The following is a 27,559-nucleotide window of genomic DNA, read 5'->3' on the forward strand; positions in this document are numbered from 1 at the left end:
GAGTATTGTGTTGTAAAGAGATAACCTTTCCACTGAATAGAAGGTCAATTTATAGCAATTACAAAAAGTAATAAAACAATGGCCATTTAATATTGGTGTAACAAACTGCAGCGGTTACTCAGCAACTTAAAAACAAAGTGACTGCTGAAAGAGTGTATATTCAAAGAAAAGCATGATTAATATGCTGATTAATATGCAGACATCCGCTGGGAAGGGTTGTGAAGCAGGCAGAAATGTGTTTCAAGGCGTTCAAATCTGGAAACTGTCCAACTGGGTGAGAGGACAATATAGGTTCAATTATGGCTAATATACAATATACCTCAAAATGTACTAGCACCAGTACTTAAAAAGGCGGCGGGGGGAATATATAAAAAATGCCAGGGCTCAACATAAAACCAGAATAATTTTTAAATGGGAACATAATTGTAAAATTTTCACTTTCCTGTAAAGCAAATATGTTTTCGAGTTATTCTATTTTAATATTTTTTTTTCAAAATATGCCAGTGCGTCGATGAGGCTCATTCAGAAAGTGTACCTGTACGCCCCCTGGTGGATTTCATTTTCCCCCAACTAATCATGCAACGTGAGGTCAAAGTTTAAATATGACGCAGGAACGTACACGGACACAAAGTAGCTGGAAGACGTAGTAGAAGTAAGAAGTAATGCTTTCTAAATCAATCTTTTTATTTATTCTGCCACTAACACAGATATCTGAGCCCGCGAGCTCTCCGGTCACATCCCGTGACTTTACGAGTCTATAGCGCGCGCACAGACTGCAGGATAGTTGCCGGTGAGCTAGCATGTTAGCTAGCCAATAGCACGGAATGGATCTGCTGAGTATAGTTGTGGATGAAGTGGCTCTGGAAGGGCTGGACGGGATAACCATTCCGACTTTGTGGATACGACTGGAAGACAGGCAGCCCGGGTTTCCCCTCAAGCTCGACGACTGCACCAAGGAGCTCATCTGGAAGTCACTGGTCATCAACAGCGACCTGTTGTTTTACGAGCTCCCGGAGGAGAGAGACGATGTCGTGCTGACCGACAGGTGACGTTCTCATCCTCACAGATATCATAAGGAATCTCACAGTTTTAACACAGTTAAAACAAACGGCAGGCTTCCACACAACAAGTAAATCAATCCTCAGATTTGTCACGATGGTTCACAGACAGGCGGAACAATTATTTTCTGAGTGGGGCTGTTGTTTTCCTACACTTTAACACTCTTGCACTTTATGTACTCCATCTTAAACCCTGCAGTAAACCAGATTGTGATGCACTTAATAATCCTCTGTGTGCATCTGTGTTAGAAAATCTCCCACTGTAAATTTCTCAAGCCTTTGTTGTCATCCTCCATTGATTTCTTTTGTTCGACCAAAAGAAAAAGATTAGTCATCTTAACCTCATCAGTGACTCCTGAGATTTTAGTGACCTGAAACATCAGCTGGATAGCACTGGTGGTAATGGACTGATCCTTTAAAAACAACATTTAGCTGTGCGCCCTTTACCTAAAAGCAAGTAGACCAGGAATGTCAAAGTCATTTTGCACCATTGATCGCATCCAATCCATGCTGATCTTAAGTGAGCCGAAGCAGTGAAATTCTTTTTTCTGTTGTTGTAAAGAAGTGTAATTACACATTTAATCCCTGAGATATCTTAATATAAGAACAAAAGTGCAATTTGAACAGTATAACTCAGTTTTCCTTCATTGTAAGAAATTAATTGCACAGGCTGTCCTGTAATTATAACATGGAAACTCTCCAAAAGTTGATTCTGTTCATCTGGACGTAGCGTTTTCTGGGAGAAACGTTTCGTCACTCATCCAGTGACTTCTTCAGTCTCAGCTGACTGCAGGTTTCCCCAAATCTTATAAACAGTACATTTGCATAATGACTGAAACCAGCCCACTGAAGGAACAATGGGCTGGGAGGTCAGTTCCTTAATCACAATTATGCAAATTCTCATGACCATTGATCAACAACCACTGACCAAAGACCACTGATCAATGGCCATGAGTACCATTCACAGAGAGTTGGGGAATGGCTGCAATCACAGCATTGTAAGATGGCGAAAGATGTATAACATGGAAAATTGTTGTTAATTGACAGAATGTCTTTTCTTTCTTTCTTTCTTTCTTTCTTGAACTGTGAACCTACTGTAGAAATAATAAATTTCTGCATTAGTTTTAAAACAAGAACTTTCTGTTCTTCATTCATCTGTTTCTTATTTACCTCGGTGCTGTATGAATTTCCATGGTGAAGGTGATTATCAGTAGGAAAACCTGTAAAACTCAAAACATCCAAGGTTTATGCCTTCCCTTCTTTGAAGATGTCCAGTGGGCCAAATTTGAATCTTTTGTGGGCCTATTCTGGTCCCCGAGCCTTTTGTTTGACAACTGTGATGTAAACTCTTTTTGTGGACATCCTAACAAAAGTTTTGGACTTTCCTAATGCTCTTCTGGTTGAACGGAAGTGAATTCTTTTGTTTTTATTAGTGTAAATATTGATAGTTATTAATATTACACCCTAGTTTGTAGAGGTAGTAGTAGTTCTAAGAGCATTTTTCTTTCAGGGTCAAGTTTACCATTGAAATTTAATGCAATAAATGTGTTATTTTGCCATCTCCTTATGTTTGGAGTTGCTCTTGTTTCTTTCAGGTTTAAGGACATTGATGCAGAGACAGGCATCGAAGTGACTGACAGCTTTACGGACACTCCCAAAGACATCTACCCCATCGACGTTGTCCCAGAAAACAAGGATGGGATTCAGGGCTCGTGTGCCTTCTTCAAAACGAGGAAAGACGTCACAAAGCAAGTCCGCTCCAAGTCCCCGCTGACCCCATTGGTCAGCTTGAGCGAGGCTTTGGAAAGGTTTGTAGAGATGCGCTGATACTGACAAAACCCTACCTGGAATTAAATCTGGTTAAATATGCTGCTTATTGAAGATTTCTCATACAATGTCACATGCACAGTGCTTCAGAGTTGCCTGCTATATTGGATGTGATTAATAATACCGGTTGCTAGTGGTTGGCGTTGTGTGAAATCAGAGGTGCTGTTTCAAAAACCTCCTATTGATTGTTTTGGTTGCTATTAGATTTCCTAGTGACAAGTGGTTGCCATAGGGGCAACAACTGGTCTGCAGGCCTGCATGACTGGGACATTGGCAATGATTTTCCTGCAGCAACCACTCCCAACCTGTTGGAGAATACAAATTTTTCCAGATGACTGGTGGTTGCTAGATGGTTGCAGACAGGACCTAAGTGGCAGAAAAGTTAGCAACACATGGTTATGCCTACAAAACATCAATAAAATGCAATTTTTAAAATAGTGTTTATGAAAGCTGCTCGTGTTAACCATGAAACTATCTATGCAGGATGGTGAGATTTTTAGTGAGGGATGTTGGATGTTTCATACCCCCCCCCCCCGTGATGATTAACATGCTCTGTGGAATTAGCAGATGTATTTGTCCTTTATTGTGCTTTCAAAGTCTTTCAGTAACATATTCTCCTCTTCTCTCTCTCTTCCTTCTAAGATACGGGAGAAAGCTGGTTGTCGTGGCATCACAGTGTCTGCGATATCGTGCCCTGATTGGCAGCGAGAGCGATCCTGATGTAAAACTCGGCAGCGACTCTTACTGCGTGCTGGAGAGAGTGGGCCGAGCACGATGGCAAGGGGAGCTGCAGAGGGATCTACATGGAGGCTCTTTCAAGTAGGAGACACTTAAACCCACCTTTCGCACGGTTCCATCACTGTTCTGTGTTTCCTTTACAGACCGGCTTGCACTCAGGTGTCTTCCTTCTAACAGTCAGTGTTGTGTTTGAGCAGGGTGGATGCCCGAAAGTTTCACTACTTCAGAAAGTCTCTTGTCCGATACCAGTTGGTCACCATGCAGTCCTACGTCAGGCGAATGAAGACCGGACAGCAGCAGCACTCCATCCTTCTGCTGCTCAAACGCTTCCATGTAAACAGGTATGTTTGTGCTCTGTGTTTCACATTTTATCTCATCAAAAGCAGAAACAGGAATGGTTGGTTTAGCATCATCAGTGAAAAAGAAAAGCATGAAATAAAACATGGTCTGTCCTTGGACCCTCAGTTGAGAGTCTGTCTTATGCACGTCACCTCTGCAATAAAGATACCACCTAAATCTGTGCACGGTTTTTGCAGCTTTAAAATTTAGGTGCATCCATCTGTGTGTTGGCTTTATCACATCTGCTTCCTGTTTTTGTCTTTCAGGAGGACCAAGTATGATATACTGATGGAAGTCACGTCCAACTTTCTCCAGCAGTGTCCGAATCAGTTTTCCACAGTTATCATGCTCAGAGAACAGCTTGTTGTGAGTGTCCCTCTAAGTTTCTGTCGCCCCTGTCTGTCTAGCCTTCTGCTTGTGGTAGAAAGTTGTCTGTTTTTCTCGTAGAACGTGGACGACAGGACTTACTTGCGTCTATTCAAGTACATGCGAGCGTCCAAGTTGATCGAGTTTTGCCGATTCCCTTTGGAGGAGTTGGACCCCAGCGCTGGACCCCGCACCAACAAAAATGGTAATGCAACACTGAAAAACCACATAAGCCTCACAGTGCATGAGTGCACCACAACATATGCTTGATTTGGATATTAATGACCTATCAGAAAGACAAGAAATCAGACACAAATTGCTTATGACTCAACTGCTTCTTGATATAATCAACATCTTATTTGTCCTTCATGTGCAGTTTACAGAGTTGCTGCTTCTGTGTGTTTAGTTTCTCAAATATTTTGATGTATATGCACACGTTTTTGCCTGGCCTTCAGTGCCTGGCAAAAGTCGTCATTCCATGTTTAGTGGTGAGGTAAAAAACAACTCTGTCACTGCTTGACTTTCTAAAGTAAAGAGCCATGAAGAAGTGATTTTGGAGTATTCGAAATTACTTTTTTGTTGGTGCGTTACTAAAATTTAAACATAAAAGAGTACACTGCTTTACTTATTTCTCAGGCTCCAAAGTGACTGTTCGCTGTGTGAGGCTGTTAAAGCCATACATAAAGAAGGGTGTGGCTGAGGAAGATGACGATGACGATGAAGACGAGGATGATGATGGTGGAGCAGGAAGAGGGGGTTTGCTTACAGAGGGCCGGATCATGGAGAAGGACCTGTTAACACAGGCCTATCACATCAGTATGTTTGATCTTTTCCTTAAGTTAAGAAACAAAAGAAAAATGAAGTCTTGATGCTTTTAAGATCAATAAGATTTAATTTTTACGGGGGATTGAAACCTCAGTTTCCATGGTGACATTCACCACATTGAACCATGCTTTCAGTGTCCAAAGGTGCAGAGGACTAATTCTCCTTCAGGCCTTTTTCCTTACATTATAAATAGTTACTACTTAATTTGTTATTAATAGTTTGATTTTGTGCTAAAGCGTAATCTTCTCGTGAAATGTACAATATCATTCTTATGTCGTCTCTTTCCATGAAGACAGTGAGGTGTAAATAAGGCAACAAATATTGTTGTTTCTGAAGTTCATCACTAGTCCTCATAACTCAAGAAAGTGCAGCAGGACAGTTAATAACAGACTGCAGTTCTCTGCACTCTCTAATGAAGGCTGCATTTTACCTTCATATCACTTTGTTTCTGTTCAGTCTCACAGGAAGTTGTTTGTCTTGCTCGTAATCAGCTGAACACTCGAGTGTTGTGTTAACTGTAGCCTTTTGTCTTTTTCTCTTGTAATGCAGTACTATCCTCTGGCACTAAGGGCATCCCCCAGCGTGATATTGCATTCAGACTCAACGTCAGCAAATTGGAAGCTCGCATGCTCTGGCGAAGGCTAGAGAAAGATGGGTTGATCAAGGTGACGTCTGGGCACATGCTTTTATTCTTTCTTTCTTTTTGCCCTTCTCTTAAAAAAAGATCGATGTGCGTAGGCTAAAAATAGAAAAAGCAGTACTGATGACCAGGATAGCTTATTTGGAGGTATACTCAATTGTCAGATGTGTTTCGGCTTCCCACCCACACGACCAGAGGTCAGCCGCCACAAACAACGTCCTTCCTAACGCTAATATTAATGGCACATGTGCTGACGATCAGATACCCACTTGAAAGTTTATTTGGTGTCAAATTGGAGGATTGCATATTTATTTAAATGGAATTTTTTTTTCCTTTTTATTGGTATTATTTTTTTATTTGTGGTGAGCTACAAACTGTAAATCCCCAAGTTTTCCCAAAATTCTGCACCTAATCTTGCCTCTGGTGCTCTCTGGTTTGGCCTTTAGTGCCATCAGCAGTTTCTAATTGCCCTTATTATTATCTGCTTGATAGATTGATACAGTTTTTATTTATTTTTAAAAATGTATATATTTATGGTGCTAGAAATGTCCCTGCTTAACCTCTAATTCTTCTGCCGTTGTTTCTCTGACACGCGAAAGGTCGTCGGTTCACAAGTGAGAGGAAGCACAGGCATTAGGAACCACCCTGGGCTGTGAAATCTGTGCCAAATTAAATATGCAGGTCCATGTTCTGAAGCAACTCCTTGGGAGCAGCCGAAATGATCGGTTACAACCTTTTTATATCAGCTCTTCTCGCCCTCATGAACGGCAAATGCCAAACCTGACATCACAACTGCCAGCCCAGGATCATTTCTGCTTGTCATCCAAAGAGTAGCAGCTGCTCTGAGCCCTTTTCGAATGATGCCCCACCCTGTCTCTGAGTCAGAGGACAGCCACCCACTGGAGAAAACTCTTTTCTGCCACTGGTATCCATGATCTCATTCTTGATTCAAACGAGGAACAAAAATTACAAACTGAATATCGCGTTGTTTTCAATAAAACTTGCAAGTACTGACTGCGATCATAAACTCATCAGGAAATTGTTTAATGAGGTCATAGATCTATAAGCCGGCACTTCAGCATTGTCTTGACTTTTCATACCAGGAAATGATATGCCGCAGCAATCTACCAAAGCAGTGGGTCGTTTAGTGTTGCTTAGTTTTGTTTTACATTGTAAATTTCTGTTTTTCACTTGTGTGTGTGTGTGTGCCTCGCTCTGTAGGGATTCATGGAAGATGAGGGTCGGCAGAGGACTACAAAATTCATCAGCCATAAGTTTGTAACCCTAAATGCATAAATTATACCTTTAAATTCTTATTTTCGCGCCACTTTGCACTAAATCCTGCCGTTAAAAATATCTTTTGCTCACATCTTTTGGCAGGTGTGTCGGCAGTAGCAATCAACTCCAGCTGTTCGCTAAAGAGCAGGAGCGGCAGATGCTGCTCTTTTCTTCCGCACCTCAAACGTCAAGTGCAGAACCGACCTCCCCTAAAACGCCGTCATCGTCAAAGGCGCCAGTGAAAGGAAGCTCCAGAACTCCTGAAGCCAAGAAGAATAAAAAAGAAGTCAAGGGAAGAAGCAAAGAGGCAGAGGAAGGGGGGCAGACATCTGAAGACGGGAAAGGAAATTCAAGAGAGGAAGGGCTGGATGGAAATGAAAGTAAAGTGAGGGAAAACTCAGGAGCCAGGAGAAAGACAACAGGGGAAAATGGCAGCATGACAGCAGAGCACACTCAGCCTGACGTTCCTGTCATGCAGAGTGCACCAGCTGAGTGTGAGCAGTCATTACACCTTTGCTGATTTCAGAATAGATACTAAATCTCTATAAGGTAAAATCCACATCATAACCTCTTAATGTTGATGAGTTGTTTTTTTTTTTTTTTTTTTTGGAACCTCTCAGGTGAAACTTCAGTGTGCAGCAAACCTGCGACTCACGGGACACCCGACTCGGTGTCTGGTGCTGTGACAGGTAATTCCCACATTTTAACCTGAAGAGCTCTGGCTGTAGATTAAAATAAAGTAAAAAATGTTTTTGTATATTTTCTAGTTGGAGAAAGATCAAACTAATACTTATTTACAAACGCATGCATTTGAATTAAAACTTAAAACATCGAGTAAATATTCATTTCGATTTAGATTTGCTTTGCTGTCTGCGTATAGTTACTGGCAACCACTGGTCACACTTCCTTGCGATCACTTTGATTGTTAGCAGGTTTCTCCACTAGTTTCCGTGGAAGCGTCTGTAGCATCTGTAATTGGAAATTATAGCAAACATGGTGATCTGCTAACAAGCAGACTGAAGACTGAAGCCTAAAGTGGATTTTACCAGGGTTTTTTGTTTGATTGTTTTTGTTCCCCAAATCCAGGTAAAGCGGTCTGAGATTGTTCCGAATGAGCCACAGGGTGGCGATGAAATCAATAAAGAATAACAGTATCGATGAAAAAAGTTTGTAGACGTTAAAGCAGAAGCAGAATTTCACTATAAAGCTGAAAGAAGGTGACAGAAGGTGCAGTCAGGTGATCCAGTTTTAAGAAATTGTTTGGGCTCTTCTGTGCTCCTGCTATTGTAATGCATTTATTTTCAATGTGCTTATGTATGCATAATTACAACATTCCTTATAGAGAAATGTAGTCACAGTTATGAAAGTGTAAAAATATGCATCTGATGGCGTAGTGTCAAAAGCAGGAGAAACGCATTCTCTGAGTGCAGACGTGGATTAATGTTCAACACACATGGAGACAGCTGGGGTCACCAACTGTTAGTTCAGGACATTTTTCAAGTATTTTCTATTTACATGTGAGGTTGGGCTTTAAAACCAGCCTAAGGAATTTTTTTGTTGGGTGATTTAGAAAGTCCTGCTCAGGTGCGCTTTGGACAATTGGTGCAGAAACCTAGCTAACAAAGAAAAGTGCCACCAGTTTATTTATAGCCCTAAAAAAACCAAACATCTGCCAAATTGTAACTTCTCCTTTTATGGCTTTTCTTTGTTTGTTACTGAAATAACTTTGATAGTTTTCTTTGGGATGATGAGAGAAATTTCCTTTCTCTCCTACAAAGCTCCGGTTGAGGAAAAGGAAGAAACCAGTTCAACTGATGCCAGCTCTTTGCATCAAAGTGAGACACCAAATGCAGCTGATAATGCGGCACCCATCACAGTGGTCGTTAAAAGTATTCCCTCTCCAAAAAAAGCCAGCGTAACTCGGGAGAGGTCTCACGAGACGTACCGCCTGCTAAGGAGGAAGAACTTGATAGTTGAGGCTGTCTGCAACTTAAGAATCATAGAAGGTCTTTTCCAGTAAGTTTGTCTGAAATGGCAATAGTTCAAGTTCAAAGTGTTTTTGATGCACGGTAAGAGCGTGCTGTGCTTTCCACAGGCTGCAGAAGATGATCAATGATGATGAGAAACAGGACGGTGTCAGTTCAAAGTGCTGCAAGAAGACTATCGTACGTCTCGTCCACTGTCTCGCTAGAGAAGGCTTGCTTAAAATATACACGACCACTGTTGTACAGGATGGGATGACAAGGAAGGTACGTGAACACATCACATCTGCTCTGCCTTTCTATACAGGCAAGATGGGAGTTTTATGGAGTCATATATAAAGTCTCCTCTGTCTGCCTGATGTGTGTGTCTGTTGTTGCACCTGTAGGTTGAAATGATTGTTCATCCGTCCATTCAGCCCAACGATGACCGAGTCAAACAGGTTATTGAGCAGGTCCGATTCAGAATTTCCAGCTCTTCAGCAGTGTTACGGTGAGCACATAATCAAAGATAAGTCACATTTTTAAAAAAACAAAAACAACAGGATGTTTGAGCTGTCCTAATGTCTTACGTGACCCCTCCATTTAAAAAAATATTTTACTAGGAAAATGGAAAGTAGTGGCAGTGCTTTATTAAAACAGGTGTCAGTGTGTTTCTGAACAATGATGAGATTGGATGATCACTGATCATTAGTCCAGCAATTTTGAAGAGATCCCCATCACCACAGGCTGAAATGCTGCCTCAAAAAATGTTAAATTTAGATCCGCCTTTTCCCTTTGACCTTTTCCCCCTTGAACGTCTACTTGGGGTAACCCTCATTTTTCTTTTGTCCTCCACTTGTCCATTTTTAAAAAATTATTTTAGGACATGCTGCACACCAAGCCGAGGTATTTTCAGCTAACACTCTACAAGGTGACTCTCAAAAACACCATTTAATGGCTGTGAAACTGAGGAAAGTGGTGTTTCCCATAGATACAACTAAAAAAGAAATTGTGTTTTTTGTCTAAATATAACTTAAAATTGGTTCTTTGCTAATTTATCTGTTATGTGTAGACACAACACAGGTTCATCCCTTGAGTTTGATGCCTTGTTTATCCTTGAGTGTTAAGAGTAAATGAGCAAAAAGGCAGCCAATGTCTAAAGGAAAACTTTGAAAGATCCATTTTACCATATTCAGAAAGTCTGGAGAACAATGGAAGCAAAATGCAAAGAAATATCGGCTCACTTAAGACTTTTGCACAGTACTCAGTGCCTTTACTGTTACCTGGTGTTTGTTGACATGTGAAGAGATTTAAATGGACTTCTGATCTTGGTAATGATCACTCGGCCTGCCTGATTGCTGTGTTTATGTATTCAGATCTTTCTATACCAGAATGTGAACTTCTGTGTTGTCTTCTGTGTTTCACTGGCTTATGCCTGTTGTGCCCCCGGTATTCTTCTTCTGTCCCTCAGCCATGCTGAAGACAGAGCCAGAGAACAAGAGAAGGAGGCTGACAAAAAGAAAGCAATTATCGATGATGACCCGGACTTCAAGCCCACAAGAGGTTGTTTTTTGATTTTATACCACAACAAAAAGACAACTTTAATTTCCCACAGATTTCTATTCCCAAGAACAGAAATGAGCAAAAACGAATAGTTTCTCCCAGTGGGTCAATCATGTGATTCAAGCTCTATATCAAACTGGCAGAATAAACATTATTTTCATGATTTCCTTAATACTCTTCTAACAAGTGAATGATGGTCATCAGATGGTCAAAAATAAGAGGAGACTAAAAACATTTTTAAATTCAGTAAATTGAGCAGGCGTGCTAAGATCATGCTGTTGTGTATACTAAATCAGATCTGTCTCCAGTAAATGTTTGACTCACTTTTTTATTATTATTATTATTTTTAAATAGTTCCAGGGTTGAGTAAGACTTATGGCTTCCAGCCTAAAATGCATCGTCTACGCATGATGCATACCTTCCTCTGGTACCTGATCTATGGGCATCCGCTCCGACACAACTGCAGCAGCTCTGATTCAACCAGTCAATCATCAAGCGGCGCAGACGGCTCCGATCCTGCTGCCAAACCCGCAGACAGCAAAGCACAACAGGATCTGAAAGAAGCAGAAAGCTCTACACCTGCAGACAGACCAACACCGTTGTCTGACAGTGTTGGCACCGGATGTGACGGCCGGAAAAGTGCAGACTCCAGCTTATCTAACATGGAAGTGGCATCTGGTGATGAAGGAGAGGAGCAAAAAGATAGTTACTCTCAGTCTGACATGAAAGGTGAGACAGCCTCATGTATACTTGCATTTCTAATGAAAATGTAATTTGGATTGCTTGTTTCTGTCTACAGGGGTGTGGAAGTTTTGCATTTTCCCAGCTAATGTCCTTGGTTCCCCTTTTTTATTTCCTGTGTGACACTGATAGTCTATCTCGATGAAGACTCCTGGAAGAGATTCATCCCTCCTGTCCGTGTTCACGAGGAGTACAGCAGCGGCTGGGCGATGGTGGGCGACCTGCTCCTCTGTTTGCCTCTTTCTGTTTTTGTGCAAATTATTCAAGTTACTTATAAGGTGAGTGTGAAGCTTTGTTTTTGGGGAAAAACAGGCCATGCAGTTCATTGGCTAGTGTGGAGTGGAAAATATGTTTTCTCTGAAAAGATGAACGGGTCAACTTTGTGGCAGATATGTGCAGATTTTCTCAGTTTGAACTCATTTTGTAGCAGATGTAGTGCAATGTTTAGGTATTTGTGGATCAGTTACCTTAATACTGTGTAAATACTAAAAAATGTGCTCACATATTTTAAAAGCATCCGTCTTTCAGTTTTCTCTGAGTTTCAAGTGGCAAACATCAGCCCTGTTATTGTTCTTTGAGATGCACTATATGGACGGTAGTATAGTTCTTGTGCTGATGTTAATGCCAGAGGAGGGTTGGAGCTCTGCGCTTACTGAGACTGCAGAGTGCTGGTGATGTTTACACACTGTGCATCTCAGCACTTGGCTAAACTCCAGTTTGGGACTTTATGTGGTCTGCTGCTTCATGGCTGAGATGCTGTGCTCCTAAACACACTTGTACCACTACAGTGCCATGTATAAATTCAGTGAGCTCTTTAGAAGGACCCATTCTTTTGAGTTAACACTGCTAACTTGTGCCCGCAGGTGGAAGGACTGGAGGAATATCTCAATGATCCTGTAAAGCAACATCATCTGGTGAGAGCGCTGCCTGCACGAATGAGAAGACGGCTGCTTTATAAACGGTGATTTTCATTCTGTCCTCTCGGTAACACGCCACATCTGGGACCTGAAAGTGAGCATTTATGGACTATTTTTTTATTTTTTTTATTTTAGGAAGTACATCTTTGTATTTCATGAAAACCTGCTAAAGTTGGTCTACATGGGTCTTCTGCAGTTTGGTCCAATTGAGAAGTTCATGGAGAAGGACCAGGTACACAAAACCTTAAAACAGTAAAGTACGTGTAAGCGTACGAGGACTATTAAAAGGAATACATGATTTTTAAGGTTTTTTCTAAGGTTGTAAAAATTGCTTGATCTTCACAAAAATCTTACTTATCAATGACTGTAAATGTAGCTGCTCAGGAGCATTTTTATGCATTAATATGTCTTTATCCATTCAATCATCCAGGTGTTTGTGTATCTTAAACGTAATGCTACTATTGTTGACACCACCAACACCGAGCCTCACTACTGGCTGGTCACAGAGTGCCTTGAAAAACCGTTTGAAAGGCGCCCTTACGTCTTCAACACTGCTGATGACCTGGAAAAGTACTGGTTTGACCTGATGTGCGTCTGCCTCAACACACCACTGGGTACGTACATACATGACCATAAAACGCACGCACTGCTCTGGCAATTATTCAAATAATAATATGTCCCTGTTTGAAAATGTTCTTTTTAGGGGTAGTTCGTTGTAAGAGGAACACCACTGATGAGGAAACGACTCCTTCTTTTGTGCAAGAACGCCACGTTTTCGCAGGAATGGCGTACCTGCTAAAGTACGTGTGTAATGATTTCTCTCCCTCTGGCTGCAAGGGAGGAAAAAAACGATATGAAGGTTCCTGGCTGTCGCCGAGTGAAATCGGTTTTAAAGAGGGTGCTGCATCATAAATCGCATTGTGACTTATTAAAGTAAAAGCTGTGCCTTACCACAGCAGCCAACTTTGAAGGCAAAAGAAATGTAGTTTTACTTCACTACTTGGTGAGTAGTTTGCGAGTGTTTGCAGACAAGTTGGCAACTTCCATGCAAACTATTGAGCTGCTAACAACCGTATACCACTTTACAACCAGCTTCACACTAGCGACTCCCGGCAGCCACTTGTCAGCCAGTCAGAGAGCACCCATTTTTCTGTGTGGCTGGGTTCTTATTCACTGTGCTTCTTTTCTTCCATTTCTCATTTTCAATTAAAGCTGACTAACTCGAGCAGTTACAGTACTACAGTAGCACAGAAACCTTTCATACACAGTGTTTTAAAGTCACGCTGATGAATGTGCATCTGTCAAACACACACAGGGGCAGTACTGAAGTGTGTGATGACGGATTGATACCAGGAGACGGTAAAGGAGCAGGAGGACTGGACTCTGAATTTTTTGGTCATCTTAAACGCAACTGGTTTTGGACCAATCAGCTGCTTTCTGTTAACATGGTACAAACACAGTATGCAATACAGACAGTCATGTGCATGTTGAATGCATGCTGGCATTTTTGACATATTGGGGGTTTTTTTGTTTTTAAGAGGCAATCTGGTTTAGAGGCACAGGACAACAAAACCAGACTAAAGAGCCTCCTGAGTAAAGATGCTCTCAGATTTGCGCTTAAAGCTGGTGAGTTTTTTTTTCTTTTGTCCACTTCATGTGATCAGCTATGTCACGTCTGCTCCTGGAGCTTTTAACATTTATATTAACCACAAATCTCTACAACAGGAGGTACAGCGACACCGCGTTATGTCACATCCAAGCGGCCAGCGAGGGCAGAAAAAGTTCAGGTATGGGATTTTCTATCTAACTCTAACATATGCTCATCTTCCAGTTTTTTATGTCTATTAAATAAGTTCAAAGCTACTCAACAGCCCTGCATTAAATCCTGCCTGCAGAAAATGAACAATGTTCACAGGTTTTCTTTTTCCGACATACAATTTGAGGAAGCTGTTGAACAGTGGGGGTGTTTCTGGTCTTCAGCCACGTCTTAATAGTAATGGGATGTGCAGAAGAATAGAAACGCTGTTGCAGCAGTGCAACATTTGGTCTAATAATCTAGTACGTCACAACGCTAACAAACGAATAATTCTAACTTTGTGGAAGAAGCTTTTAAGCAGGTATGTTTAATTAAGCTCAAATTGAGAGTACAATCATAATCTGGGCCTTTATTATATAATAAACAACATAATTATTTACCTGCTCATTCTTTTTATGTCCAGTATTGTAACTATCCAAAGGCAGTAATGGTGTTGTTTCTTTTTATTTAATTACTGGTCAGTGCTCAAAGACATCTATTTAGACTGTCTAGAGGTTATTGTTTGTATTCTTATTCACTGATAACCAGGTGGGAATAGAACCAGCATCCAGAAACCAGCGGGTGGTTGGAGGAAAGGGGCAGAAGAGGAAGAGAACCAAGAAAGATGTTGTTAAAGTTCCACGCAAGAAGAAAAAAGGTACAAAGTGTCCATCTTAACCTAAAAATGAATGCATGTGTCTGCTGGATGTGAGGAAAAACACGTGTTTTCATAATCAAAGAGCCCAAGAAACGCACTCCTGCACACGATGAGACGGACCACCAGGCTTTGAAACGGATGACCAGACAAAGAGTCAACTGGACTGTACAGGAAGACTCACTGGTGATGCTCTGCTGTGTGGCTGCAGACCTGCTCAACAGCAAGGTACGCACAGAAATTCAATCACCTTTTTAAATTTTACAGCTTCTCGCACATACTTCCTCCAAAACGTGCTGCACGTTACGTCATGTGTTGCAGTTAAAAAGGCAGTTTGTACCTCACTGCGTGGTGAGAGACCTGCTCCACGCAGAGTTTGAGATATCATCGGATAAAACGTCAGTTGCCGTTGGACGTCGCTCAAGATACATCCTGAAAAATCCTCAGACACTTCTGAACTACAGGTGAGTGCAGATAGCAAAGAAACACATACTTTTAAATCCAGTCATTCGTGAAACTCGTGGAATTTTGCTGCAGGATCTGCCTGGCTGAAGTGTACCAGGACAAGTCGCTGATGAGTCTTTTGGAGAAGGAGAAACCTGCTGATCCCGAAAAACCAGAGGTATGTGTTTGCCGTTCTTTTTATTTCCATTTTCTTTATTTTTATTTATTTAAGTGAATTGAAAGTGTAATATTTCTGTCTGTGCTTTTGTAGGATTGTGCCAAAGTGTTCTCAGAGTATATCCGGCTGCTCAGACAGAAGTTCAGCACAATTGTCAATGCTCATGATTTGATCATCCCTGACACCAAACAGCAGCTCTTCTCGAGGTAAAAAGCTGGAAGATTGATGTGCTGACATACAATATGTAGCTAAGTGTAAAGCTAACAAGTGTTTGTTTGGTTTTTTTAAACAGGTTTAAGGTTTCTGCAATAGACAGCGGGAAAAAGCTCCCATACAAAGACACTCTGAACAGGTAAGGTTATCTAAGATTTTTACATTAGAATATGAATGTTTATGGCAGTAAGTGATTGTTTGTTTGTGTGTCTCCACTGCAGCACAGATGACATTCATTCTGTAGTGTTACATAACTTGATCCAGAGCACTCTGGCCATGACCAACAATCAAATGAAAACCTCCAGATCCTTTCAGGTACAGCCAACCTTCAGTTTTAGTCCTTTTTTCCATAAAATCTCCCTTTAACCTCCTAGGACCTGGCGTCCACATATGTGGACATCACATTTTGGGTTATTTAGACCAAAATACTGAATTTTACTCTACAAGGGCCTGATATCCACTTAGGAGGACATTATACTGCCACTGTTCTATCGAAATTTTAAACGAAAATCCTCATATGTGGCTCTCATTTTTCTTAGAAACAAAAAAAAGGTTAAAAAAATCTGGTAATTCTTTGTTTTTTACATTCATCAAGTGCCAATCAGCCCAAATATCAAAGAGAAATTAAAAATGCATACTTTGGAAGAGTTCGGGTCTTAGGAGGTTAACTAAGTTTGTCTGTAAAGAATGTTTTTTTTATTCATGTCTTCAAACAAAAAATCATTAAAAAGTGTAATCAAGCTTTATATAGGATTAAATTCCCTTAATAAGTAGATCTGTGTCATGTTTTAAGGCTCAGACCTTTGATTATTTGTCTCACTTCTGTCGTAGATCTTCCACTTGTACAGTCAGTATGACCAGGAGCTTCTGTGCAAAGTCTTCATACAGTGCAGGAAGAGGGGTCTGGTCAACCGCCGGCGTATCAGCCAGCAGTTTGGGCCGAAGAAGAACCGAGCGCTGCCCATCCTGCCCATGTCCTACCAGCTGTCCCAGTCCTACTTCAGGTACGCGACCAATTGAGAAATGATACGCTCGCACGCATCACTGAAACAACACTTGATCCTGGTAGCTGGTCGGGAGTGAACGTCCTGCACTACAGAGAACGGAGTGGGAATGTTTTACTAACTGTTTCATTACCATGGTAACCCACGGCTCCTCCTCTGTCTTCCACATGTTATTTGCTCCACTGTTTGCTCATCAAAAGTGCCGAGGTATTCAAAACAAAGAAGAAAAAAAACCTACATTATAACTAATGGACACTTTCCAAATGTACTGTATGTCTGAATGAATGAGTTGATTAATTAGCTGGAATAGAGCTGTAGCCACTTTCACCTAAGTAGCACTCATAAGTAGGACTTATAGGTGATTTTTGTAACTGCTAGAACTCGTCTAGAAACCTGGACGTCTTTGGTTTTTTAAAATTTCTCACACAAAAGCTGCTTTCATGACAAATAGTTATGTGCACTATGTTATGGTAAGTACCCTTTAGGAAGGGGTGCCCCTGGGATCAGCGTAGCTTCCAGCCCTTTGTTTCTGTTTGCATTTGACTGCTTACAGGAAATCCAGAGTGATTCATTACCCAGTTGTGTCCGGTGTCAGGCCCTTTTTATTATATGGTGGATTCCTAGAAACAAGTGAAGATGGTAAAGCTTCAAGATATTCACCTAAAGCTAGCAAGCGTGGTTGATAAGCTGCATCCATAAACTGTACAGGTGGATACAGAATAATAAAAATAAAATAAAAATCCAGTAGTCCAGTATGTGAATTCTTCCTGCACTACTTACTGCCCCCTGAAGTATTTCACCACCCCTCCCTCTCCTTCCTTATAGGTGTTTTTCATGGCGTTTTCCTCATTCCCTGTGCACCGATTCCTTCCGCTTCTTAAGGAGTCTAATTGACAATGGCACGCATGATGACAGGCCCATCATCACACTCTACAACGAAACTGAGTACAGGTCACAGAATGAAGAGGAAGTGCTGGAGACAAAAACAGGCTCCAAAAGTAAAGAACATGGAGGAAAAGAAGCGGACAGACCAGCGAGTGAGCCGGAAAGGGCAAAAGATGTCACCACAAAGGAAGGAGATGACAACCAAGGTGAAATTAAAGGAGACGAGAGTATAAAGGACGCTGACACGAACAACGAGAAAACTGATGTTTCGAGCAAGCCGGACGAGCAGAAAAAGCCTGACGACAGCTCCACATCTGGATCTGGTGAAGAGGCTCCAGGAGTGTCGGCCACGTCAAACACGGTACCTCCAGCTTCAGACGAGCCTCCAGATGTGTCGGACATGCTCAAGTTCTCTCTCCAGTCCCCGGGTGGAGCCTGCCTAGTCTCGCTCAGCCTGATGTCTCTAGGACTGCTGAATGTGTACGCCTCCATACCTAAACAGATGGTGGTGGTGGACAGCAACCTGGTGGACAAGGATGTAGTGAAGAGGTGAGGCATAAGGATTCAGCACCGTAATGACTTTTATACAGTTTCAAAGCATCTCAGGCAAAGATATGTACATCATCTTTCACACATGAAATGTTGCTTGAAGTGTTAATAAACAACAGCAGGTTGAAAGTGTAGTAGTGACAACACATTGAAGTAAAAGCAAAATCAGAAAGTAGTTTTTATTATTAAGTTGTACAGATGTATCCCGTTTTTAGCTAGAAGGAACTGTTACAAACAGAAAACATAAAAAAATTATTTGTAGCCCGATTTACAAAAGTCACAATCTTTTCTTTTCAGTATGGCAGAACTAGTAGAAGAAGAAGAGGAGGATGACGATGATGGTGACGATTACGATGGGAAAAAAAGGCAACAAGTGAAGGCACAAAAAGCTTCGCACACCAAGTACTTAATGATGCGAGGATATTGCACCCCGGGCATCGGTAAAGCTTTAGAAACCTTTTACTGTGTAATAATACCTGGTGGATGATTGAACAGAAAGTTTGTTGGATTGATTGAACAATTTGTCAGCAAACTTCCAAAACAGTTTTGTAGCAAGTGGCAAGCAGTTTATGTCAGTGCATTTTGTTCTAAAACAGTTTACACACTCTTCAGTGAAGTTCCTGCCATATTTGGAGAAACTGTTTTATTTAAATAGCACCAAATCAGAGCAACAGTCGCTGTGCTTTATTGTAAAGACCCGACAGTAATAGAAATAAAAAGCTTAATATTCAAATGACCATTTATGAGCAAGCACTTAGCGACAGTGGGAGGGAAAAACTTCCTTATACAGGAAGAAGCCTCCAGCACAACAGCTGTCTGCTGGAGGGACAGCCGTCTGCTGTGACTGGTTGGGGATGAGGGAACAAAGACATGACAAAAAGACACACACCAGAGATTAATAATAACAAATGATTAAATACAGAGTGGTGTCTAAACACATAGTGAGTGAAGAAGACAGTATAACTAAAGGAGGGTTCAGGGTCACATGATCTATGCCTAACTGTAAGTCTTAAGAGAGGTGAGGTAGGTAGGTGGCTTATAATTTATGCACAAAGGTGGAAAAGTTTTGTGATCGTTGAGCCGTTTCATTGTTTTGTAAACAAATATAACTCGATCAAGAATCTTCTTAGAAAATCTTCAGAGAAACAACCTCTTTTTTTCACAAAAAAATCCAGATTAGTAGAGCAACTTCTTAAGATTCAAAGATGTCATATTGTATTTTGGGTTTTATACGCTTTTTGTCTCTGATTTTGTTGCTCATTTTCGAAATGGATCACGGGGGTGGAATTGAGTTTCTCTCCCTCTCTGATTGGTGTATAAGGGGTTTAACAACATGGAAGACAAACGCAACGCCAAAGCTGGTCCCGTCTGTCTTTCACACACTCGTGGACAGCAGTCGCTGTGTTTATTAGCAGCAGTCCTGCAGTAGCATCAGTTGATTGCTAGTAATATAATTTGTAGGTGTTTTCTGTGTTAAGAAGATTAAAGGATGTTGCATTTCTATTTATGTTTGTTCTTCTCTTTTTCTAGTAAAAGTGCGCAACCTAAACACCAATGATAGCATTGTGATGGAGTCGTGTATTATGAGGTTGCAGCTGCGCAACACGCCCGCTCACAGCCTGTTCAGTGAAGAGAGTAAGAGCCACCGCATTTTAGACTCTTATTTTTGAACACCAGACTCCGTTTGTATAAAATCCTTTATTTTCTGTTTCCTTCATTTTTAGACTTTGCACCTCTGGACTTGACAAAATGTGGTCCATCCCTCCTGCCCTCCAACCTCACCTCCTTCGTCCGTTCAGCCTCCTTTTCTCCACCCAGTGTGGAGGAGTGTTACAGGCGCTTTGTAAATCAAAAGGGATACACCCCGCGGGACATTGAAGCGTGCACTCAGATCATGAGGAGCTTAGATGAAGCTGGTGAAAGAGGTTGGGATGCTTATGACTTTCTCGAGGCTCACGCGAACCTGCTGGAGCCGCAGTCTGGACGCAGCAGGAAGCTGCAGCAGTACATGCAGGTAAAAATCAAAATCTAAACGCAACATCCTTATGTGAAGGGTGAAGAAAACAGATTTGGTGTCTAAGTTATGTTACGATGTGTTTTCTGCATCGTTTTAATTTATTTCCTGCTACAGGATCTTCGTCATCGTTCTTATGACTCTTTAAGGATTTCTCCCTTTGTTTGCGTGTCTGCACTGCAGGAACTGAAAAATGACAAGTCCTCAGGATGTTTTAAAATTCTAGGCATTACTGCTTTCATTGTGCTTCAATGGGAAATCTACACTGTAGCGATGTCATAAATGCAAACCCCATGGAACTACATGTCGTTCAGCACCATCAGTTCATTCTGTGCACTACTTTTTCACCAGTTTTTGAATTTATTAGTGAGAGAATAACAATCATTCTCTCAGTATAAGGAATAGTAGTCATAGTATAATATAAAGATTCCCAAACGCCAGCAAATTCCTCGAGTTGAAACTATCGGAATAGAAGCAAATATGTTTTTCCTGAAAAAAAAAAATGACCGGAACAAAAAGTGGAGACCCAGGAGGGGAAAATGTTTTTTTTTTTTCCCTTCTATAAACTGGCACCGGGACACGGTTATTACACATAATGCACCAGCATAACTGTGGGCAATAACATCAGACACTAGGTAGGTAGGGAATAGGTTATGTTGTATGTCTCTACTAGGATTCCCCACAGGAGCCTAAGCCAGGCTTTACATCACGCACCTCTTTCCAATGATGAAAGCCACAGCAGCTCATTCAGTTTCTTTAGTCTGTTCTAATTTTCTTGATATGTAGTTGAAATGTTACACAACACTGAAGCTGCAATAATTACAGAGGAATCACCTTGTAAAAAGTATTAAAAATGGCAGTGACTCATAGCAACATGTTTGTGTTCTAGGAGTTGGAAGAAGAAGGCCAGGTGGTAAAAGTTGGGAGTCTCAGTGTCCGCTGGGTGCTCATGAAGCTCGCTGGACCATGGCTTCTTACTGTCAGCTCCAAGCACTGGTCTCAGTCATCCACTGCGTCACACCCGTTTTTGGAGAAGAAGCAAACCATCCCCTTTATACGGAAGCGGTGCAGCCGCGAATTCCAAGTGGAGAAGGAAGAACCACCGGCGAAAAGATTGGCTGTGGATAGAGAGGACGTCGCTGACAAAGAGGATGTGGACGGAGTGCCGAGTAACCAAGAAACAAATGAGGAGAAACAGCTGGAACAACTGGAACGGCCGATGGAGAGGGCAGATGAATCGAGGGGAGACCAGTTGTTGTTAATGGAGGAGGAGGGAGGAAAGCAGATACAGGAGGAGGAAAAACAGGCTGCAGAAAGGAAGAAGACGACGGACACAGAGAGAAGACAAGATAACAGGAAAGAGCAGAGGTTGAGAAGAGGAAGGAAAGACGATGAGAACAACGATGAGGCGTGCTCTTCCTCCACAGGCCCCGATACTGATGCGTGAGTACCAAATTTAATCATACCAAGGTTTTCGTTTTTCCCTTCATCAATATTCCAAGTTTCATCTCTCTCCTTTTTGCATCCAGTGAAACCAGCTTCATCAGCCGGCCCTGGCGCTTGGTTGATGGTAAGGTGAACCGGCAGGTGTGTAAGGGCATGCTGGAAGCTGTTCTCTACCACATCATGTCTCAGCCCGGCCTGACACACCAGGCGCTGGTAGAGCATTACAAAGATTTGCTGCAGCCAGTGGCAGTTCAGGATCTTGTGCAGGTATTCCAGTCTAGTAGTTGTTACTTCATCTATCAGTTTTTTATTTTTTCGTTTAAGTGTATCAACATTTCATACACACAAACACTAGAAATCTAAATCTAAAGGATCTAAAGATAAAATAGACTTTCCATTATTTGAGCACTTGGGTCATACACGTCCAATATTCAGTCTCCCTTCTGACCTCTATCAGCTCCTTTAGCAGGTAAATGCTTTCTATAGTAACAGTTTGTTGCTGGGCTGAGCAAGTGCACTGATGAGAGTAGTGAAAATGAACCAGTCAGCCTTATAGCGGCACTAAATCCATGCTTAAATGTTAAAAATATGCCTGTATCTTTGAATAGCAGACACAACACGATTGCTGTGTAAAACGTGATTTTAAAAATAGGAAGCAATGATTTGCAAATCTCATAAACCCAGATTTTATTCACACAATAAAAGGTATCAAATGTTTAAAGTTGTGAAATAGATCAAGTCTCAGAAAAGTTGTTTGCTGCCGTTTAGCGTCTGAGGAGACCGACTGCTGGACTTTTGGGAGAGGATGTTTTTCCCATTCTTGTCCGATGGAGGATTGTAGCCGCTCAGCAGTCCTGGCTTTTTTTATTGCATTTTTGGTTCCATGCTCTAAATGTTTTCAGTTGTTGAGAAAGCTGGGTTGTAGGCAGGACAGTTCAGCACTTGGACTCTTCTGCTATGAAGCCATACTGGTCTGCAGTGTAGTGTCTTACTGAAATATGCAAAATATGCTCTAAAAACTGTTTATACCTTTCAGCATTCATGTTGCCTTTTCAGATGCACAAGCTGCTGAGGTGGTCACTAACCTCTTTGGTCCAGAGTTTGCGGCGTCCATATTTCCCAAAAAGAAATTTCAAATTGTGATCATCTGATCACAGAACGTTTTTTTTTCTCAGCCCATTTTAAGTTAGTTGTGAAGCTGTGATTTGTGGGTCATATTCATACGTGACTTCGTCTTTGCGTGATGCAGCTTTAACAGGCATTTGTGGATGACACGAAAACCAGTACTGATTTTCAGCTTTACCCTTTGTGCAGAGATTGATGACATTATGCACGTCTTCACAATCTGGCATTAAGGAACATTCTCAATTGTTCCACAATTTGTAGACACCGTTATTTTTGCAGATTGTGAACCTCTTCCTGTCCTTACTTCTGAGAAACTCTGAGCGTCTCTATGATACTCTTCTTTTATCCAGTCATGTTACTGACTTGTTGCCCATTAACCTAATTAGCTGGAAGTAGTTTATGAGATTTGTAAATTGCAGCATCCCAACTTTTGGGGGACAGTATACACAACATGAAAAATGACAAATATAAAAGTTACGACAAGTTTGATGAGGGCAAAGGAAGAACTTCTTAAAACGTGGTACATCCCAGGGTAACTAGTTTTTACACATTAGCACTCTTTAGCTTGTCACAGTTTTAGCATTGCTATAAAAGAGCTGTCTTTCCTTATTTTTTGTCCTATAGATAATGTGCCCATATTAAACATGTTCAAAGTTTGAGATGACAAGTTCCGCAACTTTGTTAAGAATACCCGTGAGCCAAAATGCATCAAAGACAAAAATTGACCCTTTTTATGGTTGTGTTTTTACTCTTTTTGTCTCTTCCACAGGCACTTATCGAACTGGGCTGTGTGACGAAGAAAACTCTGGCTAAAAGTCCTAAACCCTCACTGTTCACTCGTCCTGCACAGCAAAGAAAAAGCGAGAGAGAACCAGACATAGTGATGTATGAGCCCACCATCAGCTGCTGCCTGCGACTCTGTCGAGTGTTGCCCAACGAGCGAACCTGGAACTGTTGTATACCCTGAAAAGTGTTTGCTAAACTTCCTTTAGATCTCCAAGGACTGAGAAAATATTGACACAATGATCAAGCCTTTGAGAGCTAAGTGAGGATATTTAAAAAATTTGATCAGGTTGTTTGTATTTCTTTTGGGAAAGTTTTTTTTTTTGTGTTCAGCTTTTCTGTACTCTAACTTATAATTCTTAATAAAAATCCATAAGTCTTCTTAAAACTTGTATTTATTAGTTAATCACGTTTTTGTCATTTTCTCTGAAACATGCAAAAGCTGTGTTTACACTTATGTATACAGTATGCAGGTCTTAAAGGTTAAAATCAGCTTTGTAAAGTCTTATGAGAGAAACGCACTCGGTGTACTCTATTTTTTACTTTATTTAGTAATAAATTTAGATTCTTTACATTACAAGTTTTTTCTACATGATAAAGGAGTGAAATCATAGAAAATGTTCGCGCTCACTGCCCACACTGTCCCATATTTCCCATATTTTTTATAGTACAATGGAAAACAAGAGATTTTCTGTCATTTAATTGTTTATCAATTACTTAGATTCTTTGGTGTTGCGTGAATGACTCTGGGGGAAGTCTTTCATGCAAAAAAATGGTATGTCTGATATCTGTTTGCTGAGGAGTCATCTTTTTGTCAGGTTTTCATGGCTCCTGTTGTTGGACCCACTCGTTCACTCATGTTCTCTCTATAGCCTGATTGGGTACCTTCAAAGTGTATCAAGAGATTGGTGTAGTGGAGCGAGGTTGTTTCTAGCTGCAGAAGACCAGTAATGCGAGTAGTGTTTACAGAACGGGCAGATATCTGGAAAAGGGCGAAAACACCAGCACACTCTAATGAAAAACACTTTAATAACTGTTTTATTACAGGATAAGAAGGTGGAGATGTTTTAGCAATAAGCTGTCATTAGGATATTTTAAGACAATCACAATATATATAAAAGCCAGGTGAGAGTGCAATATGAAAACCAGAGCTCTAAGTACTTAATGAAAAGCATCTGTATCTTTGATTGGCAGTGGAAGCTCGCCTAACCTTTATTACATTTATTGTCATTTGGCATCAACAGGACATTTTGCACAGAACTTGCTCTATATTTTCTCTTTTTGAGACTTGTTTGTAAACCCTAGAGATGCTAGTGTGAGAAAATGTGAAATGCTCAGACCAGCCTGTCTGTGACCAGTGCTATAATTGTATTTGTTCAGGTGGTTTTGTAATTACTGGCATACGCTGTGCTTTCACTTCCTAGATGGTTGTAAAGGTGCTGAAAGTCGGACTAGGCAGGACTGCTCTGTTTTTGTTTGTTTTTTTAAAGACTCACAGTTTAAGTCTAGTTATGATGTTCTGCCGTCATCTGTTGATACACTTGAGATAGGTACAGTCATATAGAGAACTGGGGTTACAACAGAAAGTGCAGGAATAATACCGTTGTTATTGGGTGAATAAATACAAGACTGATACAGAATGGGAGGAGTCTCAGGAAACCGTGATAACGATCACCGGGGAAACAAAGAGGAAAGGAATGTACCACAGTCACATTCATTTCAATGTGACTTATGAGCACAAAACTTCCTCTTTTCCTTCAGCCAAAGTACCAAACCTTCAACATTGTTGACTGTAAGTGTGGACCTCCGATCAGCCTACAGATATTATGTACAGATAAATATGTTTGAGTGCACTGTGCAGGTGTGTGTGAATTCCTTGAGTTCTCCATAGCCTACAATACAGGACTGAAATGGGACACTCAGAACATGTTAAAATGGATAATCTTCACTTTAATCAGAGCCACTGTCTAATGCTGGCTCACGACTAAAGCTCTCAATTGCACAACTGATGTTTCTCCCATATTACAGTTTAGAAAAGTTACGATGCATATACAGAGTACTCTATAAGCTAATGCATGGTATACTGTAATGGCATTAAAAGCAACAAGCAAAAAATACAAAACAGTAACTGCACAATAAGTACAAACTGGATATAAAGCAAACGTTTGGAAGCATCCACTAAATGTTTAAACCTCAAGACTGATAAAAAAAACAGTGCATGGTGTGTTAAGGTCATACTGATTGACATAGAATCAGTATGTACTAACATAGAAGAGCCACCTCCACGGGACAAGACTCGGCAGTCCATCTGCATCTAAAGGTCAAAGGTCACTCTTTCGAGGATGCCAATGTTCACCTTTTGGACAGAGAGGACAGATGGTTTGAAAGAGGAGTAAAAGAAGCCATTTATGTCCACTGTGAGCGACCATCTTTGAACAGAGGCGGGGGTTTACGACACTGTCTGCCATCTATAATCCAGTTTTGAGATCCCTTCCCAGACGCCTTAACGCCCACTCACATCCTGGGCCATCTGACCTCAGGAAATCACATGATAGGGTGGGGCCAGGTTTCACAAAGAGCTCACCCGAAACCCTGGCTGGTTGTGACCCACACCCATTTTCACACCTTGGCTCATGTGATTAGGTAGAGGATCATTAGGGGGTCCATTGTCCCTCTCGGGGGGACACTCCCACAGGGGTTAAATCTGGGTCTCTCCAACATTTGACCCTAGACCTGAAGAAGCTTCTCAGATCAGAGGTGAAACGTCTTCAAGCAACTTAAAGAAGTCCAGACGCTTTTCTTTCCAAGCTCCTTAGTCATACTGATTGATTTATATATATTTTTTAATTATTATGAGAATATTACTACTTTAAAGTCAGTATATAAAAAGATTGCAGTATGTATAATGGTGACAATGCTACACTTTCGTTTTCACAATTTGCCAACGTTGATAACTTGATGGCTGTAAAACAGGAAAGGAAAAAACCAGCGGATGTGTGCTGTGAAAACAGGCTACACTGCCAACATTGTTCTCTTACAATAGAAAACCAAAACGAGGAGCTCGTAGAGCACATTCCCCTCTGCGAACACCTTCGGACTAAATGTTTGATCATCTTCTCGACAACATTTGATTTCTAAAAATCTGGGAATAATGTTTTCCTATTTTATTTTTCTGGTCGCCTCCTCAGTTACTTTTCTGTGCACCCACCAAGTGTCCAGTCAAGGTAAGTGAAGGGTTTTCCAAGAGGCTGTGTTCACGATGTGCATGGTACAACTAATTTACAGCTCACGCTGCTGAATGTCTTAGAAACTTAGAGCCATCGTTACAGGTGGAAGCATACTGTAATACCCCATTAATATAATGGTTCTCACTTTTTATTTTAGATGTTGTAAAGTGATAGATTAATTACTCTAACTGTGGCTCTTAGATTAGTGCTTGATCAGTTTGTAATGTGATCATTGAATTTGATCAGTCAGTCAATCTTAAAAATTTTAATAACTCAAGCGAAAAACAAACACACATATATAACAAGACCATCGTGTACAGTTGTGTGGTGAAGGATTATTATTTGTGGATATTTTGTATTTAAAGAATATAAAACTTTGTGGGATCTAGTCCAAATGTGACAGACATCCATAAAAAACAAATGTTCATTTTATTTGTGGATTTGTTTAAACTTTTACTGCCAAATCACCCGACAGTATCCAAATACTGTGAGAATTATCTAGAAGGAAATGTAAACTATATAACCATAAGATTTAGTATCAAGTGTTGTTGTAACTACTGTTTTATTGATTTTCTTAAACATGTACTGTGTTTCTTACAGATTCTAGCTGCACAGAGAATCCTGTGTTCACTCCATCTGCACTGGTAGTGAAGTACGGTGACCCAGCCAATGTTACATGTGTTGTATGTCAGAAGGACTGCAGTGGAGATGCTTCAGGTTTGGAGCACCCTGTGGGAAATGTTTCACAAAATGGATCCACGATGTTCTGGACAGTTGACAGACTGACTGAATGGGAATTATCTCTACTGTGCTATCATACCAATGATGCTGGCGATCAGTGTGCAAGCATTCTGAATCCAACTCTTTATCGTAAGTATGCTTACTTTAGAAAATGAGACTTTTTAGTGGATTTTACATCATCTGTGATCTAAATTTAATCTCTTTGTGTAAATACACAGTTAGATGGATTCATACTCTCAGCGGTTAC

At 40.9% G+C, this 27,559-nt stretch overlaps 2 protein-coding genes across 2 annotated transcripts in view; both read left to right on the top strand.

Moving 5' to 3' along the window:
* The first annotated feature begins 631 nt into the window (after window positions 1-631).
* gtf3c1 (general transcription factor IIIC subunit 1) lies at window positions 632-23,714 on the top strand. Its single transcript, XM_005744555.2, has 39 exons — window positions 632-1,045; window positions 2,654-2,866; window positions 3,528-3,704; window positions 3,821-3,964; window positions 4,229-4,328; window positions 4,410-4,533; window positions 4,965-5,144; window positions 5,703-5,818; window positions 7,015-7,067; window positions 7,174-7,565; window positions 7,692-7,760; window positions 8,850-9,087; window positions 9,167-9,320; window positions 9,440-9,543; window positions 10,504-10,595; window positions 10,950-11,324; window positions 11,469-11,614; window positions 12,200-12,297; window positions 12,389-12,485; window positions 12,684-12,867; window positions 12,957-13,053; window positions 13,569-13,701; window positions 13,792-13,879; window positions 13,979-14,040; window positions 14,598-14,706; window positions 14,789-14,931; window positions 15,025-15,167; window positions 15,241-15,325; window positions 15,419-15,531; window positions 15,618-15,677; window positions 15,760-15,853; window positions 16,370-16,542; window positions 17,368-17,976; window positions 18,274-18,416; window positions 19,507-19,611; window positions 19,701-19,990; window positions 20,880-21,433; window positions 21,520-21,703; window positions 23,331-23,714. Exons 1-39 carry the CDS (start codon window positions 825-827, stop codon window positions 23,526-23,528), a joined length of 6,660 nt encoding a protein of 2,219 aa, XP_005744612.1. The 5' UTR covers window positions 632-824; the 3' UTR covers window positions 23,529-23,714.
* A 2,636-nt stretch (window positions 23,715-26,350) lies between these two features.
* LOC102198644 (uncharacterized) overlaps window positions 26,351-27,559 on the top strand; it is a 36,007-nt gene continuing 34,798 nt past the window's right edge. Inside the window, exons 1-2 of the mRNA XM_013913699.1 lie at window positions 26,351-26,568; window positions 27,172-27,441. Of these exons, the coding sequence (XP_013769153.1) occupies window positions 26,496-26,568; window positions 27,172-27,441 (343 nt within the window). The 5' untranslated portion in view covers window positions 26,351-26,495. The remainder of the gene's footprint in view (window positions 26,569-27,171; window positions 27,442-27,559) is intronic.

This window comes from Pundamilia nyererei, unplaced genomic scaffold (genome assembly GCF_000239375.1).
Source record: "Pundamilia nyererei isolate P.nyererei 1_Seehausen unplaced genomic scaffold, PunNye1.0 scaffold00145, whole genome shotgun sequence".
In the NCBI taxonomy this organism is placed as follows: domain Eukaryota; kingdom Metazoa; phylum Chordata; class Actinopteri; order Cichliformes; family Cichlidae; genus Pundamilia; species Pundamilia nyererei.